This window comes from Acomys minous (assembly GCF_964271855.1).
Source record: "Acomys minous genome assembly, chromosome: 9".
NCBI classification, from domain to species: Eukaryota; Metazoa; Chordata; class Mammalia; order Rodentia; family Muridae; genus Acomys; species Acomys minous.
The window spans coordinates 82,360,709-82,384,257 of record NC_140490.1 but is presented as its reverse complement, the minus strand read 5'-3'; the positions used below and the strand labels follow the sequence as shown (position 1 = coordinate 82,384,257).

Here is a 23,549-nt window from a genome sequence, read left to right as displayed (position 1 = left end):
TGCCTGGTGCCAAGGTGGCACAGGCCAGGGTACCCCTGGCGGCAAAAGGCCGAGGGGACTGTGCAGGCTGAAAGGAAAGTGTGGTGGGTAGAAGGGTTTGCTAGAAGGGATCCCAGTGAGCCATACAGTACTGGAAGTGCCCTTCCTCGGCTTTGGCACCAATGCTATGATTAAAAAGGAGATGCCGTGTGCAAGCGATTTGAATACGGAGAGATTTGTTTTGGGGAGAAGGGAAATGGGGAGGAGTTGGTACCTGAGTGGGCCAAGAGGGTAGGGAGAGAGAGACAGAGGGGCAGAGGGGAAGAGAGAGAGGGGGGGAGAGGGAGGGAGGGGGGAGAGAGAGAGACAGAGAGAGAGACAGAGGGGCAGAGGGAGGGAGAGAGAGAGAGATGGGGAGAGAGAGAGGGAGGGGGGAGAGAGAGAGAGAGACAGAGAGACAGAGACAGAGAGAGAGACAGAGACAGAGAGAGACAGAGAGAAGGGGAGGGCAGTCTTAGAGAAACTGTAAGAGAGACATGAGAGAGAGAGAGAGAGAGAGAGAGAGAGAGAGAGAGAGAGAGAGAGAGAAGGTAGCAGGTTGGCCCTTTTATCTTCTGTCACACACCTGGCAGCAGGTGATGAGGTCAGAGGTTGCTTGGCAGCCTAGAGGCCGCTTAGATGCCAACACATACAACAGCACCTACACACATGAATATTTTTGAGACTTTAATAAGGGCCAGTGGGTTCACTCGCCCACTGAAGGCACTTGCTGCAAAACTTGAGTACTTGGGGTTGATCTCTAGAACTTACCTAGAGGAAATAGGGACGAGACACCTGTAAGTTGTCGTTGTGACACACCTGTGAACATTCTGGATCAAGTGTGTACACATAGGTGAAAATTACTAAAGATGAAGTTAGAAAAGCCAAGAAAACAGCCAGCATCAAGCTAAACCGCAAACAGCAGTCAGCAGCAGCCTTCTTGAGGACTTCTCCAGGAGCGTTTCTCTCTCTCTGTCTTTCTCTCTGGGCTCCTATTTATACCCTCTCAGAGTCCACACAAGGATGTGTTTCCGTGGACAAAGGTCCCGGGCCCTCCTCACACCTGCCTGCATGCTGCCACGCTTCCCGCCATGATGATGATGATCTCTATGATCTGACATAGAGAGGCATTTGCATGACAAGTTGGCAAAGGGTGGATCATGATGGCTACTTTTGGTTGTCAACTTCACTGTATCTGGAGTGAACTACATTCCAGCAATGGAGGGCACATCTGATCCGGATCTTGAGTCTGGGAGACAACATGTCTTTGATCCAGCTATTATCAGCTGTGGATTTCAATTTCACACTTTTGATCAAAACGAAATATATTTGTGTGACATAACCCAAACTTCCACTACACTCCATCCCTCCCCTTCTTGGTCCCTCCTTCCTCCACCCCTTTCTTTTGAGGCAGGGTCTCATGTAGCCCAGTTGACCTCAAATTCACTATGAAACAAGGGTGAGCTTGAACCTCTGATCCCCTCCCCTGTGCCCACAGGAGGAGGCCCGGGAGCATGGCGCTGTGGTGGCTTTATACCGAACCCATCTCCTGTATGCCATTCAGGTGAGTCCCCTGCCTCCTGCCTCCATCCCAGGGTGCCCACCCGGCTTCACCACTCCTCTGCCACTGCCTGGGCCTCAGCTTCTCCTGTTCAGAGCCAACCTGGGGCTTTTGGGAACATGCCTGTGCTGGGACCTACCTCATGGAGCATCGACTTGCAATGGGGCTGGCGGGGGGGGGGGGGAGGGGAGGACACCCAGCAGGTGCAGCAGGGTGTGACTCTGCCTCTGTCCCCTCCCACCTCACCAGGGACAGATGGACGAGGACGTACAGTGCATTCTCAGCCAGATCCTGCAGATGCAGCGGCTGCAGGCGCAGGGACGCTGAGGACAGAGCTCAGCTGTTCTGTCTCCATTTGTCACCTCTGCAAGCTGAAGCCACAGACACCAGACCCCCAGACCCCAGGGGGATGAACAGGACTCAACACACAGTGGGAGACCAGCCTGGGGCCTTATTAGCAAAACGTGCCCAGCTCACCCGTCAGCCCACAGCTCCCTTACACTCAGATCCTCTTATGCCCATCACTACCCACATGATGTGTTCTGACTTCGGGTATGCCACTTACATCACAAGCAACCACCCAGGTATACAAGCTTAGAGGAGGAGAGAGAGAAAGAGAAAGGGAGAGAGAGAGACAGAGACAGAGACAGACAGACATAAGCAGTGTGAGACACTGGGTGATGGGTGATGTCACTGAAGAGGCAGCGAGACTCAGAACACAGTTTGATCTTCTGGATCCATAATACAATTATGCAATAAATATGAGTGCAGTGCAATATTTAAAGTTGTGCCTCAGGTGTGGAGACCCCACCTAGGACCCCCAGGAAGTCATGGGGGTGTGGTCAGGGGTGGAGCCATGTGACCACTCTAGAGGTGATGGGATCTGAAACAAAGCAGTTGATAACTGAGTCTGACTGGAGTCTCATGCAATCACCAACTCTATTCAGAGCCCCAGACTGCACATGCTCTGAGGTTTAAGAAAGGGTCCATGAGCACAGCCAGGCTGGAAGAAGGAAGAAGAAGAAGAAGAGGAAGAGGAGGAGGAGGGGGAGGAGAAGGAAGAGAAGGAAGAGGAGGAGGAGATGAGGAAGGAGAAATGTTATTTCTGACAGGCACAAACATTTTTTTTTTTTTTTTGAGAAACAGCAGCAGGCAATAGTGACTAATCTAAGGTAACCTCACTCCTTTCCAAGAACACTGGAGGAACATGAAACACTGAGGTCATGTGACTCTTGTTATCTTGTTTGTGCTCACAGGCTTTCAGGAGTCTCCAAAGAGTATGCAATTCCTGGTCCCTGTTCTGATAAGCAGGAGTGAAATCAGCTTATGCAAGACCCCAACTTTTCTTTTCTTTTCTTCTAGTGTCTCTGTGTAGCTTTCCCTGTCCTGGAACTCTCTAGACCAGCTGGGCCTCGAACTCAGAAGCCTTGCTGCCTCTGCCGCCTTTATGCTAGGTTTAAGGCGTGCGCCACCACCAGGTGTTGCTGTCAAACGTTTTTCTTTTCTTCTTATCCCAGGTCCTCACCCTGAAACCTCCCCTTTGGGGACCCTAATTGCAGGTGTTTCCTGTCTCAGACCAATCTGGTTTAAAACTTTTGATGTCCTGGTTTCTCTTCGCAAACGTTGGGGCGGTGGCACCACAGAAGCTGGGAAAGTGTTTGGCTTACGACTTGCAGCTGAGAGAGCTGTGAGCAGTCCTAGCTTTGCCTGACTGAAATCGCTGATGGGTGGTGACTGTCAATCTGGTGGTTTAACTTTGGTGTGAATGGGCGGGACGTCACCACAGCTGAGGCAGGGGGATCACACTGAGCACTGATCTGCGTAAGTTAGAGTCTCTGTGCCTAGATGAAGGAGAAGCGCCTGCTGAGTGCAGGACAGCGCAGGGACCACTTTCCAGTGCAGGCGCCAGTTCCACCGCAAAGCCAAACTCCGCGGGTCTACAGAGTTCTGCTCCTGGAGCGGAAGCCAGGGCCTGGAGCCACACGGCACTCAGTCCCTATGGGAGCTGCTCCTGTCACTCAGGCCTCACTAGCCAATCAGGGCCTAGAAGAGGACTGTCAGTCAGAATGGGGCGGGCACTTCCGGTCCGCCATACTGACGACTCCGCTGTGTCCGCCAAGCCTCCGGGGTTCCGTGTGCCGCGCCGTGACCCGCGGCCGGGAGCTGTGAGGAGAGCGGGGCGAGCTCGGGATCCGCGCCATGGTGAGCGGGGCCGCCGTCCCCACGCGGGGAGGAGCCGCGGGAGCGCGCGTGGGGTTCGTCCCGGGGTGCGGGAGCCGGCGGCGCCCTGTGTGATTCAGTTCCCATACTGAGCTCCCTGCACCTCCCGGGGCCGAATCCGGACCTAGTTCCCTGGTTGCGCTTGCGCACAGCGTGGAAACCGGTAGCTTGAGCTGTTCCTGTGCGGGGCGCGCGCATGCGCGGCTTTCACTGCCAGGGAAGGCGGACTCGCTGCCTCGCAGAGCCCTGGCTTCTCTGGTGTCTTCTAGGAGTTCTGCGCTGGGCACTGGACACTCAGGTGCAGGATCCGTGTGCAGTTAATTCTGTGCAGGTGGAAAGGCTGTGTCACTAACACATTTGCATGTGGATGCCGCGGGGGTCCAGTGTGTTAGTAAGACAGGCTTCCTGCGTTTCCTGGCCTCATTTGTAAACATTGACCTAATATTAATTGGTTTTTCTCTCTTAAATGTCCTCTCGTGTTCTGTTGATCTTTTTATTCTTTCCCAAGCAGCACAGACTTTATTGCAGGTGTATGGGGAGTTTTGAGGTCAGGTGATGTCACTGTGTGTGTGATTTATTCCGTCTTGTGTTGTCATGTTTTCAGTCATGATGACCTTTTGCCGTCAGTTTTCTGATGTTCATAGCATAAATTGTTAGACCTTTTTTTTTTTTTTTTTTTTTTTGGTTTTTCGAGACAGGGTTTCTCTGTGTAGCCCTGGCTGTCCTGGACTCACTTTGTAGACCAGGCTGGCCTCGAACTCACAGCGATCCACCTGCCTCTGCCTCCCGAGTGCTGGGATTAAAGGCGTGCGCCACCACGCCCGGCTATAAATTGTTAGACTTTCAATTCGACTTTTGTTGAGCCTATAGCTCAGATTCTGTACTGAAAGAATATTGAGGCTTCCTGTCTATGATCGTGGAACTTCTCCCCTTTGAACGACTCCCTTGTTTCTCTTAATTACAGTTATAGCTTTTACTACAGATTTTTGTCACATTTCTATTTATTTCTGGCCATTTTATCCATGCTGACATATAAGAGGCATGGGAGTCTGTGTTTTTAATTTAATTTAATTTAATGTATATGTGTTCATCACTTGGGTGTTTGGTGCCCACAGAAGACAGAAGAATGTATCAGACGCCCTGCAACAGGATCTAAGGATAATTTTGTGCCACCATGTTAGTGCTGGGAACCAAGCCCAGGTCTTCTGCAAGAGCAGTACGTGGTCTTTACTGCTAAGTGTGTGTGTGTGTGTGTGTGTGGTCTTTACTGCTAAGTGTGTGTGTGTGTGTGTGTGTGTGTGTGTGTGTACATGCACATGTTGAAAACTGAGTGTTAAGAGAATCAAGGTTATTCTTAAAAATCTGTTTGGCATACTCAGTAGGTATGCTGGTTAGATTTGGTCAGCTTGACACAGCTAGAGTAACACTGGCCTGTGGACAAAGGTATAGGATGTTTTCTTGAATAATGATTGAAGTAATATTGCCTATTCCATGTGTTTGGTGCCACCCTGGGCAGGTGGTCTTGAGTTGTGTAAGAAAGCAATCTCAGCAGGCTATGAGATCAGGACGGTGTTTTAGGCAAAGTTCTTTGCTATAAAGTGACACAGTAACCATGGCAACTCCTATAAAGGAAATCATTCATTCAGGGCTTGCTTCCAGTTTCAGAAATTTCATTCCATTGTCATCAGGGTTGGGAGTATGGTGGCCCAGAGGCAAACACAGTGCTGGAGAGGTAGCTGAGAGTTTTCAATCCAGATCAGGCAGCGGGAAGAGAAACACTAGGCCTGGCTTGAGCATTTGAAATGCCAAACCCCACCTCAAATGACACACTTCTCTAACAAGACAAGACCTAGTCCAACACGGCTAACGGTCCTAATCCCTGTCAAGTAGGCCCACTCCCTGATGACCAAGCATTGAAATCTCTGAGTGTGTGGCACCATTATTACTCAGACGACCACAGGCAGTCAGCAGCATTTAACAGATTGACAGCTTAGGTGGAATGCATAAGCCTGTGGCGTATAGTTCCATAAGTTAGCAAACTGTTAGCCAGAGCTGGCTATTATATGTGTGTGTGTATATATATATAACTTGTTATTATAGAGATTTTTATTTGCTAACTTCTAAGTGTGTGGTGTGATTCCACATTGGGAAGGCATATTAAATCCAGCATAGCTTCACTTCCAGGGTTTCAGAAAAAATATATTTATGACAAGATCTTTTATGTAGAGTCAGGTCGCCTCCTCCCCACTACTCTGTGAAGCCACACAGGCCTTGTTGCTCTTCTGAGTCAACCTCCTGAATTCTAGGATTAAAAGATTGTAGCCCCACACAATTCTAAAAATATCCATTTGAGTCGTTGAGTGCACTGTCCATGTCAGTAACAGGAAAAGTGTGTGTGTGTGTGTGTGTGTGTGTGTGTGTGTGTGTGTTTAACATGTTTTTTTTTTCAGACAAGAATAGAAAGAATAGTTTAGTGTGTGCACAGCAGGTGTGAACAGGCTAGGCAGTAGCTGGGTTGCAGTTGATTCAAGTTTAAGTCAGTGAGCTACAGGGGTCTCTGTTATATATCCTCTGATGTGGCAGGTGAGTGACTTCTGCGAACTTTCCCAGCATGCATTAATTCATACCCTATGAATGAAGGCAAACCAAATGGGTGTGGGTTCAACTTGGGGAGGTTACCTCGGGCCAATGAAATTTCCAACTGGGCAGCTGTCTCATATGGGTCAATACAAACCTGGTTGGCTCACTTCAGTCTGGTGAGACACAGGGCACTTGGCTGTGGCTTGTCTGTCAGCATACAGCACTCAGCAGCTAACGTTGTACACGGGGCAGGTCATACAGTCCCCTATTAATGGCATTCCCTCTACCAGGAAAGAACTTAGTCTGTTTTAGTGTCAATATACCTGTGTCCTTTAGTTATTTTCATCCCTTTTAAAAGCCAAGTATTGGCATCTGGCTTAGTGTGGTGGTTAGACTAGGTTTGACCCCATAGACTCCTGTGTGTGAATGCTTGGCTCAGAGAGAGTGGCACTATTAGGAGGTGTGGCCTTGTTGGAGGAAGTATGGCCTTGTTCTAGAAGGTACGTCACTGTGGAGGCCAGTTTTGAGGTGTCCTGTATGTTCAAGTCCTGTATGTTTTCTGCCTGCAGATCATGATGTAGACTCTCAGTTTCTCCAGCACCCTTTCTGTCTGGACGCTGCCTTGTTTTTTGACATAATGATAATGGATTAATCCTCTGAAACTGTAAGCCAACCTCAATTAAATGTTTTCTTTATAAGAGTTGCCATGTTCATGGTGTCTCTTCCCAGCAATGGAAACCCTAACTATGCCACTTGGTTACCTGACAGCTCTTATAATGGTAAGCACTATGTGGGACTTGCTTACAGTTTCAGAGCTTTATTCTGTTGTCATCATGGTGAGGAGCATGGTAGCATGCAGGCACACATGGTACCAGAGTGTCCCGTCCAGCAGGACCAGTAATTACGGGGTCGCAAGGGGAGCCATACCTGAGGGATGGGACAGAAAAGAGAGAGGTGAGACCAAGTAGCGTTCCTATCATGGTCTGTTAATTGAATCAAAAGCAAAAGCTTATATGGGGTGGAGGCAGGAACTAAGCAGCAGGGGGGGGCCCGAGAATGCCTCCAGATGATGCCATCAGGGGAACATCCTGTGGTTCATCTCGGAACAGTTCCTATCTTATCTTAGCTAACTATCTCTTGGAAAGTCCCAAGCTAACCTGCTAAATAACATCTGCAGAGGGTGAAAGGAGGAAGTTAGCTTTGGAACTGGGCATCAGTATCTTTCCATAGTCAGTAGATTCTTTTAGCCTTGAATGACCCTGGGTTGGCTCTGAACTTCAGAGAGTTCTACATCTGCTTATGCAGGCAGCGGGAAAGCCACTGGGCCTGGCTTGGGTCATTAAAACCTCAGAGTTCACCCCCAAAGGACACACTTCCTTATACAAGACCACACCTCCTGATCCCCTCCAAGCAGTGCCACTCCCTGGTGACTTAGCCTTCAGATCTATGACGGGAGCCTTTCTCTTTCAATCCACCACATTCCACTCCCTGCTGCATAGGCTTGTGTCATATCATAATGCCAAATGCAGCCAATCTGATGTTAAACTTCTCATAGTCCATCATAGTCTCAACATTGTGTAAAAGTTTAAAGTTCAAAGTCTCTTCTGAGATTCATGCAATCGTTCAACTCTAAGCTTTGTAAATTCAAAATAAAAAGAAATCCCATACTTCTAACATACAGTGGCATAGGATATACATTACTATTCCAAAATAGTGGAAAAGAACCACAGTGAGTAAATATTAGACCAAAGTAAGGACCAAAAAGCAGTTGGACAAACTCTAATCTCTGGGTCTCCATTTCTGATGTTAAAGTGCAGTTCATGTTGCCAACTGCTTTCAGCTCTATTGGGCACAACTTATGTCTGTCTTGTGCTGGTTCCACCGGTTTCCTTAACTCATATCCCATGGCTCCACTGGCATCTCCAACATAGTCAGGGTCCCAAGACAATCCAGGCTTCACTTTTACTGCTTCATGTTAGGGGCTGTCTGAGCCTCTACCCAGGGACACCCTTGACATATACCTGTCCTCGGAGGCCTTTCTTAGTCATGGAGAGAGATTGCACAACCCGTGTATCCTTGACTCTGAAAGTAGAACCTTGGCCACAGCTGCTAAGTCCTGATGCTTGCTGGGGCTAGAACTTCTTTCCCTTCTTCAACTTCAGCGTGAAAGAAAGCTTTCTTTTGTTTGCTTGGTTTTTTCTTTTTCCTTTCTTTTTTTCATGGTTTCTTTCACTGTTTAAGACTCTCTTTAATTCCTTTTCACAAACTGGAAGTTTAGCCGGTTGGGGTCTTGACCTGACGTCATCACTGTCCTTATTCCATTTAGCATCAGACTTTTCTTTAATGTTTTAATCTTTCTGTGACCTGGACTAAGCTCCATTATAAAGCCTGGTGTTCCTTTTCTTTTCAAATTGTACATTTTTTATTTTTCCATGTTTATCATTATAAATCTCCATAAGAGTAATCGCTAATAGCCATATGACAGAGTCACTGCCAGGCTGTATTGAAGTCTCCTCTGCCAATGCCATTAATCCAAATTCTTCAATTTGGATGCACAATTTTTGAACTAGGGCAGAAAGCAGTCATATTATTCATCAAAATGTCAAAAGAATATTCTTTAGGTCACTTACATTCTCGTTTGAAAACGCTGGAGCCAGGCCATACTGATGTACGTCGCTCTCAGCAGCACTGTATGCTATGCTCTTCCACGATGGCCCATAAAGCCCCATTTAAAGCACTCAGTGGCTTCCCTAATCAAAAGCCCCAATGTCCACCTTCTGCCAAGAAGTGTTATGGTCTGGCCTGTCAGAGAAAAACTCTGCTTCCTGGTGCCAACTTTTGTCTTAGGCAGTGTTCCTTGTAAAGAGATACCATGACCATGGCAAATCCTATAATGGAAAACATTTGTTTGGACTTGATTACAGTTTTAGAGGTCAAGTCCATTCTCATGGCCAGGAGCATGGCAGCGTGTAGGCAGACATGTTGTTGGAGAGGTGGCTGAGAGTTCTCCATCCACAGGCAGCAGGCAGAGAGAAAGCCAGTGGGCCTGGCTTAGACCCTTGAAACTCAATTCATGCCCCCAGTGACACACTTCTCCTATGACCACACCTACTCCAACAAGGCCTCACCTCCTAATCCTTCCACTCACAATGGGTAGGCCCTCCCCATTAATCACTAATTCTAAAAAAAAGCCTGAGAGGCCTGCCTACAACCTAATCTTATAGAGGCATTTTCTGAGTTGAGGATCCCTCTTTGCAGATGACTGCACCCTGTGTCATTTTTGACACAAAACTATTCAGTGTAGTATGCCAGGCTTGCCTTGTACTATGTCAGTGAGAATTACTAACACCTAAAACTGTCTCTGCTGCTCAGTGCTGGAATTACTGGTAGTCAAGTCAGCAAAAAGGAGAGAGAGGGAGGGAGGGAGAGAGAGAGAGACAGACAAGGTGATAAGTGTTTTACTGGAGCCAAGACTATTATTGGGGAGATGTAAGATTTGGAGTGTATTGTCCACTTGCTGGGTCTTGTTGTCAGAGTAGAGAAAGGGAGGTCACAGTAACAAGGTTGAAAGTTTTCATTTTTGTCTGCATTTTAGATAATCAAAGATTTCTCCAGTAATCAATTTTAGGTGATTGATAAATGTGTTCACAAATAGTGTTTTAAGGGTTCACAGACCAGAGCAAACAAGAATGTGGCTAAACAAGTCCATTTCTGTGTGCGTCCTACCTTTTTTTGGTTTTGTTTTTTGTTTTGGTGTTGTTGTTGTTGTTTTGTTTAGTTTTTATTTGAGAAAAGGACTCACTGTTACTCTGGATGTTATGGAAGTGACTACATAGACTAGGCTGACCTAGAAATCACAGAAATTTATCCGTCTCTGCCTCCAGAGATCTGGGGTTAAATGTGTCCATCCATTTTTGTCTTTAAGGGTTTTGGTTCAGTTTTGCTGATAGAACTCAATAGTGTGGATCTGGGTCTCTCTTGCGTTGTCTGTTATTTGTCATGTCTCTGGCAGTGCCATATGGAATTCATTGGGCCCAGAAATTGGAGGTGTGATCCTCCTTTTCTGTTTCCTTCTAACATGACTTGGTGGCTACATTTGAATTTCTGTGATCTGGTATAAATGTATGGAGCACTTAGAATTATATAAATATATTCTCTATGAAATGTACTTTTGTAATGCAGTAATTCTCGCCATTTTAATTAAATGAAATATGGTATATTTTAGGCTGCAGTGACCTATGAGGATGTCCATGTAAGCTTCACTCATGATGAATGGGCTTTGCTGGATCCCTCCCAGAAGAGTCTCTACAAAGATGTGATGCTGGAAACCTACTGGAACCTCACTGCTATAGGTAAGAATATTAGTTTTCCTTCACTTTTTAAACACGGAACAAGCATTCCTTGGCTATTCATGCATTTCTGTGATTTCTGTTGTCAAAGAGGAACAATGTGGTGAATAAACAGACTTGGTCTCAGGTTCACCAAAGATGCTAACTTAAAATTTGCATAATATCCAATAATGTTTCATAAAATTTTTGGTACTATGTTTTAGGATACAAATTGGAAGACCACAATATTGAAGAACACTGTCAACGTTCTAGAAGACATGGAAGGTAAATTGTATACAAATGTGTCACTGAAGATATTTTAATGTGCCCTGATGTTTTAAAGAAAAGCAGAATGTAAATAAGCACAGTTTTATGAATGTTGATGATTATTAAATTCCCACAAGACCATGTACTTCAAATTCAGGTAGCTGACCTATGTTCAGAAGGCATTTTTCTTAGCAATAACAATATTTTAACACATGACATCATTTTAGCCTGGAGAGAGCTGTGTTGTAAAATTGTCAATCCAGCTTGGTAGTGGTGGCACATGCCTTTAATCACAGGACTTGGGAGGCAGAGGCAGGAGAATGTCTGGGTTTGATCCCAACCTGGTCTACAGAGTAAATTCCAGGGCCATGCTACACAGAGAAAAACCCTTTTTCAAAAAACCAAAAACCAAACCAAACAAACCAGGCTTGTCAATCCATTTAGTTTCAAACCATTCATATATCATAATAGGCATACACATTGATTAGGGCATTACTGTATGTCCAAGACCTTTTATAAGCAAACAGTCGGTAGAAAAGCTGGTATTATATATACTTTTGGGGAATTTTAAAAGTTTGCTGAGAGGAATGGGGCTCAAGAAGGTTGTTGTCATGGAGAAACCTTAACCCGATAGCACATGCCTATGGGAAACAAAAACTTAAGTGGTGTAAATGCAGTGTGAAAACCTTTTGTTACTTCTGTTTTAATAGGTATAACATCAGCCACTCTGTATACAAGCCTTGTGAACATAATGGATGTGGAAAGAAGCAGTGTACCTTTAAACATAATAGTTTTCTTCAAGCATATGAAAGAATCCACACTGAAGAGAAACTCTATGAACATAATCAACGCAGTAAAGCCTTTGCAAATTTCAGTAGTCTTAGAAAACATGAAAAAAACCATACTAGAGAGAAACCCTATGAATGTAATCAATGTGGTAAAGCCTTTTCAAGTCGCAAATATCTTACAATACATAAAAGGACTCATAATAGAGAAAAGCTCTATGAATGTAATCAATGTGGTAAATCCTTTACAAGTCGCAGTTATCTTCCAATTCATAAAAGAATTCATACGGGTGAGAAACCCTATAATTGCAGTGAATGTGGAAAAGCCTTTGCATATAGCAATTCTTTTCAAAAACACAAAAAATCTCATACAGGAGAGAAACCCTATAATTGCAATGAATGTGGTAAAGCATTTGCACATCGCGGTTCTCTTCAAGTACACAAAAGATCTCATACAGGAGAGAAACCCTATAACTGCAATGTATGTGGTAAAGCATTTTTAACTCGCCATTACCTTCAAGTACATGAAATAGTACATACAGGAGAGAAACCGTATTTATGTGATCAATGCGGTAAAGCTTTTGCATGTCACAGTAGTCTTCAGATACACAAAAGAACTCACACTGGAGAGAAACCCTTTAAATGTAATCACTGTGATAAAGACTTTGCAAGTCGTGCCAGTCTTCAAAATCATGAAAAACATCACACTGGAGAGAAACCCTATGCATGTAATCAGTGTGGTAAAGCCTTTACACGTCAGAGTGTCCTGCACAGGCATAAAATAACTCATACAGGAGAGAAACCCTATAATTGCAATGAATGTGGCAAAGCATTTGCACGCCGTGGTGCTCTTCAAATACACAAAAGAACTCATACGGGAGAGAAGCCTTTTGATTGCAATGAATGTGGTAAAGCATTTTCAACTCGCCGTCATCTTCAAGTACATGAAATAATGCATATGGGAGAGAAACCATATGCAGGTGATCAATGTGGTAAAGCCTTCACAAGTCACAGTAATCTTCAAGTACATGAAACAATTCACACTGGAGGGAAGCCCTATGAATGTAATCAGTGTGGTAAAATCTTTGCATGTCGCAGTAATCTTCAAGTACATGAAAGAACTCACACTGGAGAGAAACCCTATAAATGTAATCAGTGTGGTAAAACCTTTGCAAGTCGTACTAATCTTCAAAATCATGAAAAACATCATACTGGAGAGAAACCTTATGGATGTAATCAGTGTGGTAAAACCTTTGCACTGAAGTGTAAACTTCACAGGCATGAAAAAATTCATACTGGAGAGAAACCCTATGGCTGTAACCAGTGTGGTAAAAACTTTGCATTAAAGTGTGATCTTCAAATACATGAACGAATTCATACTGGAGAAAAACCCTATGCATGTACTCAATGTGGTAAAGCCTTTGCAAGTCGCGTATATCTCAGAAAACACAAAAGAATTCATACCGGAGAGAAACCATTTGAATGTACTCAGTGTGGTAAAGCCTTTGCACGTCGCAGTTATCTTCATGTACACAAAAGAAGTCATACCGGAGAGAAACCATTTGAATGTACTCAATGTGGGAAAGCCTTTTCATTTCGCAGTAATCTTTATACACACAAAAGATGCCATACTGGAGAGAAACCATATGAATGTACTCAATGTGGTAAAGCCTTTTCATGCCCCAGTAGTCTTTATACACACAAAAGACGTCATACTGGAGAAATGATATGAATGTTGTCACAGACATGAGGACAAGTTGTAGAGGCTTTGCTTGACAAATGTTCAAAGACCTTTGGCTGATCAGCACAGTCCTTAACTACTATTTAAGATCCATATCTATGTATGCAATGATTTTGCCTAAGGACTAATTGGATATCTGCTTTTTCTCCTAAAACTGTCTTTCTGTTTCTCACTTACATTATGAGTTTAGCCCTAATGAAATTCACTGGAAAAAAATTTCCCCACTGAGACTGTTGAAAGAGGGCATTGTGAGCAACCAGGCAGAAACTGCTTGAAAAGAAAGTTAGGGCTTTGATATAACAGTACCAGGTTAGATATTGTCAGCTGTAGAAAAGCAAAACTTTTTTTCTTTAGAATCTGCTTTGAAAGGTAGGCTTGGAATGTCATGTTTTATAGATATTTTATAACAGAAGACATCTTGGCAGTTAATTTGCAGGTATTTTACAGTAGAGGACCACTATCCGTTAGCCTAGCCTTGGATAAAGATGGATAGCACACCTGTTGGTTTGGGCCTGGCAGTAAGTCAAACCTTTTCTGTGTTAAGGACATGTAGTTTCAAGATATGTTGCTATGATGATCATGAAATACAGTGGCTTAAGCCCAGGGAAATGTATGATTATACTTTCCTGAGTATTGTTTAAGAAATAATAATCAGGTCATGCTGACCATTGGTTGGACAATGGTTGATTTTTGCTATGTACTTTATTGTTGGGTATACAAAACTGTTTGTATTTCTTTGTTAGATTGTTTTCTTGCTCTGTTAATTTTTAAATGCTCTACTGATTGTAAAAGATGAAAAAAAATGATACGATATGTAAAAAAAAAAAAAAATTGAATAAAGTACTGGGGTTAGCCCAAGGAGATGAGACAGAAAAAAGGGACAGAAGAAAAATAAACTTCTCCTGGGCTAGAAGACTTTTCAGTTTTCACTGCAATTTATGTCTGGGCCTTAATATTTCTTTTAACCTCCAATCCTCAATCTCTCTTCAACAATTAGTTCTGCTAAGTAATTGTTAACCAACAGCTGGTTGTTTTCACTGGCTCTTCACTGCCTGCTCCATTCTCCCTACCTTGGAACCACCAAGACTTTCTCTTCTTTTACCCTGAAGCTGGTCAACGGGAGAATGTACTCAATGTGGTAAAGTCTTTGCATGTTATGTTAGTGTTCGTAATCACAAAAAAATGTCACCTTTGAGAGAAACTCTGTGGGTATAAATTGTTGCAATAAAACTTTAGCAGATCACTGTAATTTTCAGACTCATCAAAGTACTCAATACTGGAAAGAAACCCTATGAATGTAATCAATATGATAATGCCTCTGCATGTTCAGATTTCTTCAAAGGCATGAAAGAATTCCAACCAAAGAGAAGCACCATGAATCTAATAAATGCAGTAAAACCTTGTGCACTGAACACATCCCCCCCCCACTGAGCCATCTCACTGTTGCTCATGTAAGATTAGTAGAACCATTTCTTCATTAAAATATTGTCTTGTTTTCAAATTGTATACAAATTGTCATCAAAGGATAGAGGAACACAAAATAATTTGAGTAATAAAACCTGTTTGCAAATGAAGATGATACTTACACTGCCATCCATTTTATGGGTTATGTTACGTAGCACTTTGCTGGGCAGAGATGTGAGTCAGCTCCTATCTGGAGAAGCCAGTTTACCTGTGTGTGGAAAGAGGAAACCCTCCCTCCCGTCTCCAGAAAGCAACCATAAGATCCCATTTGGCCTAAAGGTGGACTAACCTGGTTCTGTTTGATAAAACACTTCAAAGCTGCCTCTGAGTTAGCAAGAGGACCCATCCTGGAGACAGGGCCTATGTGAATCAAAACCTAGGTTTTTGTTTCTTGGCTGTGACATTTGGCGAAGCACACTCAGCTACCTAGCACTCCTTCAAGTCCCGGATTCCTTTCCCTTGCTTGAAGAGACACAGAAGCAGAGGCTCGTCCTGCAGAAGAGGGTGGGAACCTGGGCGCCCTCTGCTGTAGAACCCACTGATCTGCCTGCTCCTTAACCATGGGAGCAACTGGCTTGCTGCCTCATCCCAGGTTGCAGCTAAAGGCACACCCACGCCCACCTCCTCCATGCAGAGCAGCCCATTCCCAGGACGACAGAGAACCAGAGAAGAAGACTGGCAAATCCAACAATGCTAGTTTATCCTGTGAAATAAACATTTGTTCTTAACACTTTCTCAGAAACAAAAATGAATGACAGAGAATTGTCTCAGTGCTAGGCCTGATGACCTGAGTTAAATGTCTGAGAAACTCGTATCACTTATAAAAGTTTTCTTCTGATCACTATACTTGAGTGGTAACATATGTGCACACACAACAGCACATACATACATGCATGCATAGATACATACATACATACAGATTTTAGAAATGTAAAAGGGCAAACAAGTTCACTCACCCATTGAAGACACTTGCTGCAAAACCTGACTACCTGGGCATGATCTCTTAAAACATACCTAGAGGAAATAGGGACTAGACACCTGAAAGCTGTCATCTGATTGGCCCATACACACTGGATCAGGTGCATACACACAGATAAAAGTTATTAAAGGTGAAGTTAGGAAAGTGAAGAAAATAATAAAAATATTGAGAATGTATTATTCACAGTCATTATTAATAGTAGTAGTAGTAGTATTCCAAGATGTGTTTCTGTTCATGAAAAGAATAATAGTTCTTGTTTAAATCTTACATTGTACTTTCATTATCAAATCAGATATAGGTTTTTGTTTTTGTTTTTTTAATCTCAGCTGGGTGTAGTGACGCAGGCCTGTAACTGTAGCATTTGGGAGACAGAGGCAGAAGAATTTCACTGAATTATAGTCCAGTTTGGACCACATACTGAGTTGCAGGATGGCATAGCTACGTAGAGAGACCCCGTGTTTAAAAAACAATGCAAAACAACAAACAAGACTCAAAACATCACTAAAAACAAAAATTCCCAAAACAAAACAACCATATATCCCATTATAGATAGTTTTCTATTAAAAGCTAAATGTAGTAAGAAATTTGTAATCTTCAATCCTTTAAAAAGCAGAAATGTTATGGGGATATGTTGTTTGCTTTAATCCTAGATGTGGGGATAAGGAAGTGCTTCACAGCAGTTGACTACGGTCTAGCTTGTGCTCTACCGTAGGCATAATTTTCCCAGTGGCAGTTATCGCCTCTAATTATGTGATGTTTGGAAATTTGGGGAAGGACTGAAGGAACTAGCGAGGTCAAGGACAGCAGGAAAAAACCTACAAAATCAATTATCCTGGTTCCACAGGGGCTCACAGAGATTGAACCACCAACCAGTGAGCATGCATGGGAAAGACCGAGGCCCCTTACACATATGTAACCCATTCACATCTTGGTCTTCGTGTAGGACCTCGGCCAGCAGGGAGAGAGCCTGTCTCTGACTGTGATTATTGCCTCCGATTCCCTTTCCTCTAAGAGGATGGCCTTGTCCAGCCTCAGTACTAGATATTCCCAGTTGTGCTGTAATTTGGAATGCCAAGGCAAATTGATGTCCATGGGAGGCCTCCTCTTGTCTGAGGTGAATGGTCAGGTGGATTGGGAAAGGGAAGTAGGATCTGATTGTGATGTAAATAATTAATGAAAATAAAATTTGCCCCACAGGCAATATATGTTCTAGATCCCAGAAACATTTGTCTACAGAGCATTCTGAACTGCCTTTAGATTGGCCTGTGTAGTTTAAACAATCTGAGACTTGGAAACATTCCTGGCTGAAGAAAACTGTGAAGGGATATTCGCTCGTCATGGTAGATAGATCACTTGTGTGAAATGTATTTAAATTAGGTTTAAAAAAACACTATAAGGGTCTCTGAATTAGCTATATTATTTCACCAGAACCATTTGCTCATAATTGTCAAGAAAAGGAGCCATTTAAGAGTCCAGTTCCTGTACCAGAGAGTCTGCTTCAAGGTGCTTACAGCCAAGCCTTGTGACCTGAGCTCCACTTGGAATCCATAGGGTACCAACTCCTGCACACTGTCTTCTGACCTCTGCAGGTGCACTGTGGAAGGTAGAGCCACTTTCCACCTGGCAGCGTGTGTGTACACATTTATACCCACCCAGGAGAAATAATACACAAATGCATAAAAATGCAACAATATCAAGTTCTTCTCTGTGTGTTGGTAATGACAGAGCTCTTGCTCCTGTCAGTACTAATAGTCTTCACACACCAACGCCAAAGCACCAGGGTGAAGTGAATTCTGAGTTCATGGTTTAGAAAGGCTGGACTCTTTCCATTCCATCTATGTGTTCATTTATTTTTATGTAGGACATTGCACTGCAGTGTGCACTGGCCTGCAGCTGCTATATACCTCTGACTGGGCTGGAACTCATGGAATCCTCCTGCCTCAGCATTCTAAGTGGTGAGATTGCATGAGTGAGTGAAGATGCTCAGTTTCCTGCTCCTTAAAAGCAACAGACAGCCTGAGGGAGGACAACTTTGAGATTTTATAATTTATTCATTTCCAGCACAGACTCCAGAATCTCACTGATAGGTTTGTCATGATCCATTTCTTAGCCAAGTGTGGTATGTTAATATTATATGAGGAACATGGAGCTGTGCAGAGAGAGGCATCAAGTCTAAGACATGAAGGAATCCAGGGGCTGTGGCTGAAGCTCAGTTTGCCTACTGCTTGCCTGGGATGGTCAGAGCCCTGTCCTCCATCATCAGCATAGCAAAACCTAGGTATGGTGGCTTGCTTTTGGCATCCAGCACTCGGGAGGCAACAGTGGGAGGCTCAGGAATTTGAGGTCATCCTCAGCTACACTGCTGAGTTTCAGTTCTTCTTGGATTACACCAGACTCTGTCTCATTACAAACAAACAAACAAACAAGAAGAGAAGCCAATTGGAAGAGAAAGACGGGAAACCTTTCCCCACCTGGACACTCCATAGAACAAAATAGACATGTGAAAAAAGCCCAGGATAAAGGGGACTCAAGGCTTTCATGTAAATCACTTATAAAGATCAGGAACTGCAGGAGTGGCCCACAGGGAAAGCACACTCGCTGTGCAAAGCATGAGGCAAGAGTTCAACATTGTACACCCTGTGTGGATCCTGGCCTGGCCTCCATGTCCTGTCTCCCCCTTGCCAAGAACTCAGTGTCCAACCATGAAGAGTGAGGGCCCCAAAGAATAGGCGTTTCCTCACGCCTCCATCTAAGCACACCTGTTCCCATAAGAGCTGGGGCATCCTAGGGTGGAATGGCGTTCTGCCTGCAACTCAAGATGGTGCAGCCCTAGAGACTTCATTTAAGGTGCTGTTCCCTGGTGATGGGTACAGGAGGCTTCTGAGGAGATTGTGTGCCTGAGGCAGGAGAAAGGGTGGGTCCTGGAGAAGAGCCTGGAACATCACAAGGAACAGAGGAGGAAGGAGCTTAGGAGGCTGCAGAACATGCTGTTTGGATGTAAGGGAGCAATTCCCTGGGGTCTTAATACTACTCATCCTTCCTTCTCCCTCTCTCCCCCACCCTCCCTTTGCTCCCGACACTCAGGCCCCTCACTGACCCTCCAACAGTCCAGTCTCTGCCCTGCCCCAGGGCCTTTGCCCACGCTGTTTGCAGTACAGGGGCTGTATGCTGTCCCTCCAGCTGTTCCCAAGGCTCCCTTCCCATATCTTCTGCTTGAGACTAATAGTATTTTGTTGTAGAACATCTGTTCCCCAGAGATTAATAGGAGCATGTGTAACATACGGCAATAGAACTGCTGCTATGCCTTCTGGACCTATGCATTGTAGTTTTGTATCGCTTTATTTAATTGCCTTGGAGTTAGTAGTTCCCATTGTAGATGGAGGGTGCAGGAGGCCAGGCATAGCTCACCACTGCTGTGTTTTCCCTAGTGTATAGTGGTCACTTCCAGAATGCATATAGGGTAGGGCTCAGTAGATGGAAGGCACAGGGTGCTAGGCGTAGCTTACTGCTGCTGTATTTGCCCAGTAGCCTGGTGTAAGTAGGGGGTTGGCTTGTGGAGATCATACCTGTCTTCTCCAGGTGGCCACTGAGGCCCTCACACCTATGTGCATTTCTGGAAGCCAGTGGCCCCCAAGGATGACCACTATTCAATACCAGAGACAACCAGACGGCTAAAGGCCTACAGAAGAACACACATAACAAGAGTCTGGGAAATATGGCAACACCAGAACCCAAGTATACTACAACAAGCCCAGGATATTAACATAACTGAGGAAAGAGAAAATGACCTTAGATCCAGTCTCATAAAGATGATAGGGGTCACCATGACGAGACTTGATTCCCTATGAGCATATACAGGGGGAGGAAGTCCCCCTCAGTCACAGTCATAGGGGAAGGGAGTAAGGGGAAAATGGGAGGGAGGGAGGAATGGGAGGATACAGGGGATGGGATAACAATTTAGATATAATATGAATAAATTAATAAACTATATTTTTTATAAGATGATAGGGGTCTCTAAAGGAAATGAATAAATCCCTTCGAGAAATACAGGAAAACACATTTAAACAGGTGAAAGAAATCAATAAAACTGAAAATAAAAGTAGAAGGAATAAAGAGTGTAAAATCTGAAGGTATCCTGGAGATAGAAATCCTGGGGAAAACAACAAGAATAATAGATTCAAGGATCTCCAACGGAATCCAAGAGACGGAAGACGGAACCTCAGATGTAGAACATATGATACAAAAAGTTGGTACATCAGTCAAAGAAAATATTAAATTTTTAAAAATGCCAAATACAAAACATCCAGGAAATCTTTGATATTATGAAAAGGTCTAATGTACGAATAATAGGTATTTTAAAAAGTGAAGAGTCCCAGCTCCCAGAACCAGAAAATGTTTTCAACAAAGTCATGAAGGAAAATTTCTCCAACCTAAAGAAAGACATGCCTATAAATACACAAGAAGCATAAAAAACATCAATTATTCTGGGCCAGAAAAGAAAATCTTCCAGCCAATAATTAAAATGCTAAACCTACATAACAAAGAAAGAATATTAAAAGCTGCAAGAGAAAAAGGCAAAGCAACATAAAAAGGCAGACATGACCCGGCCTGCGGGGTCTTCAATGGGTACCTGTGGAGGGGGCAGACAAGTGGGGGGACAGGAGACACAAAGAAATGAGGGCAAGTCTGGATTCTGATCAAGCCCCATTTATTGAAGAATTTTACAGAGTTTTTATAGACACAGAGGCATGGGTATTTGTGTAAGCGAGGGTTGCTATGGATACCTAACTCTGGAATGCTCCAGCAGGTGTCTACCTTTACAGCTGCTATAATCACAGAAAAAGAAGAAATTCCAGAGAGAGAGAGAGAGAGAGAGAGAGAGAGAGAGAGAGAGAGAGAGAGAGAGAGGTTGTAAAAGATCTGGTTAATCAGGAAAAGTTCCCAGACCTGCTGCTCGCAGACAGCTGGCCTTTAATCTGATTTTACCAGTAGTCTTACTGGAGAAGCTAGTTTATAGCCAGATAGGAGTAGCTCTTACTATGAGCTCAGGGGTCTTAGAATGATTGTCCCCCACAATAAACCACAACAGGTGTCTAACTGCCAAACCACGACATGGTCAGCTGGTTTCTGGTAAATGACAGACTGCTGGAGAAATAGGAACCTAGACTCTGACAAGATGGAAGAACATTGGCCATACAGCCCGTCCCCAATGCAGACCTATCAGAAAGACAACTGAATTATTATCAGAGAGTTTAAAAGCCAGAAGGGCCTGGGGAAGAAATTTAAACCATATCTATCCACAAATCCAGCCATACAGAAAATACTAGAAGAAAAATTCCATCCCAATGAGGGTAACTAGATCCAAGAAAACACAGGAAATAAGTAATTCCACACCAGTAAAAACAAAAGAAGGGAAACACACACAACAACAACAACATCAAAATAACAGGAATTAACAGTGGTCATTAATATCTCTAGACATCAAGGGCCTCAATTCACCAATAAAAAGACACAGGCTAACAGAATGGTTGTGAAAACAGGATCCATCATTCTGCTGCATACCAGAGACAAATATCAGCAACAAAGATAAGCATTACATCAGAGTAAAGGGCTGGAAAAAGGTTTCCTAAAGCAAACAGACACAAGAAGGAAGCTGGTTAGCTATTATACTATTTAATAAAATAGACTTTTAACCAGAACTAATCAAAAGAGATGGGGAAAGACACTTCATACTCATCAAAGGAAAAGATCCACCAAGATAATGTATCAATTCTGAACTTGTATGCACCAAATTCAAGGGCACACATAGTCTTAAAGTAAGTGTTACTAAAGTTTATACCACACATTAAACACCACATCTTAATAGTAGGAGACTCCATCACCCATCTCTCATTAATAGACAGATAACTGAGACAGAGGCTTAAACAGAGAAATGATGAAAGCAACGGATGTTATGAGTCAGTTGGACCTAACATCTCTGCAGAACATTCCATCCAAAAAAAAAAGGATATACCTTCACAGAACATTGTCCAAAACTGATCACATACTTGGTTACAAAGCAGGCCTCGACAGATACAAGAAGATTGAAATCACACCCATATTCTGTCAGACCACCATGGATTAAAGCTGGGCTTCAACAACAACAGAAACAACAGAATGCCTACAAACTCATGCACACTGAACAACCCTCTACTCAATGATCACTGGGTCAAGGAGGAAATAAAGAAATTAAAGACTTCCTAGAATTCAATGAAAATGAAGGCACAACATACCAAATGTATGATACACTATGAAAGTAGTTCTAAGAGTAAAGTCCATACCATCAGTGCCTTCAGAATGAAATTGGAGAGAGCTCATGCTAGCAATTTAAAGCACCCCTAAAAGGTCTAGAACAAAAAGAAGCAACTACACCCAAGAGGAGTAGATGGAAGGAAATAATCAAGCTCAGGGCTGAAATCAATATAATAGAAACAAAGAGGATAATACAAAGAAGAAACAAATCCAAGAGCTGGTTCTTTGAGAAAATAAACAGGATAGGCAAACCCTTAGCCAATCTAAGTGAAAGGCAGAGGGAGAGTATCCAAATTAACAAAATGAGAAGTGAAAAAGAGGACATACCAACAGACATTGAGGAAATCCAAAGAATCATTAGGTCTTACTTCAAAGTCCTGTATGCCACAAAATGGCAAAGTCTAACTGACATTGATGATTTTCTTGATAGATACCACTGACCAATGTTAAATTAAGATCAGGAAAACAATATAAATGGACTTATAATCCCTAAGGAAATAGAAATGGTCACTAAAAGTCTCCCAAGCAGAAAAAGCCCATGGCCAGATGATTTCAGCCCAGAATTGTACCAGAATTTCAGAGGAGATAATACCAACACTCCTCCAATTAGTCCATGAACTAGAAACAGAAGGGACATTGCCAAACTCATTCTATGAGTCCACAAGGACCCTGATACTTAAACGATACAATGACCCAACAAAGAAAGAGTCTTTCAGATCAATTTCCCTTATGTACATTGATACAAAAATAGTCAATAAAATACTCACAAATGGAATCCAGGAACACATTAAACATATCATCATGACCAGGTGGGCTTCATGTCAGGGATGCAGGGATGGTTCAATATGTGAAAATCCATCAATGTAGTCCACCATATAAATAAACTGAAGGGAAATAACCACACATGATCATCTCACTAGACACCAAAACATATTTTGACAAAATCCATCACTTCTTCATGTCTAAAGTCTTGGAAAGATCAGAGATACACAGCCCATACCTAAACACAATAAAGGCAACATACACCAAGCCATTAACCAACATCAAGCTAAATGGAGAGAAACTTAAAAGTAATTCCACTGAAATCAGGAGGCACAAGACAAGTCTTCCCATGCTCTCCTTATCTCTTCAATATAATTCTTGAAGTCCTAGGTGGAGAAATAAGACAACTAAGGAGAATTTGGAGATGCAAATTGGAAAGAAAGAAGTCAAAGTATCAGTATTCAGAGATGATAGCATAGTATACATAAGTGACCCCAGAAATTCTATCAGGGAACTCCCACAGCTGATAAACTCCTTCAGCAAAGTAAATGGA

At 43.4% G+C, this 23,549-nt stretch overlaps 1 protein-coding gene across 4 annotated transcripts; it reads left to right on the top strand.

Moving 5' to 3' along the window:
- The first annotated feature begins 2,629 nt into the window (after nucleotides 1–2,629).
- Nucleotides 2,630–14,435, top strand: LOC311604959 (uncharacterized protein). Of its 4 annotated transcripts, none has more exons than XM_084795211.1 (5): nucleotides 2,630–3,781; nucleotides 4,915–5,015; nucleotides 10,605–10,731; nucleotides 10,932–10,992; nucleotides 11,685–14,435. In XM_084795211.1, the coding sequence occupies exons 2-5, from the start codon at nucleotides 4,974–4,976 to the stop codon at nucleotides 13,489–13,491; spliced, it is 2,037 nt and encodes a 678-aa protein (XP_084651337.1). In that variant the 5' UTR covers nucleotides 2,630–3,781; nucleotides 4,915–4,973; the 3' UTR covers nucleotides 13,492–14,435. The 4 variants fall into 4 exon arrangements, with proteins under 4 accessions (XP_084651337.1, XP_084651335.1, XP_084651338.1 ...); XM_084795212.1 differs by lacking the exon at nucleotides 2,630–3,781 and adding an exon at nucleotides 4,056–4,097; XM_084795209.1 differs by lacking the exons at nucleotides 2,630–3,781; nucleotides 4,915–5,015 and adding an exon at nucleotides 3,958–4,097.
- The last annotated feature ends 9,114 nt before the right edge of the window (nucleotides 14,436–23,549 follow it).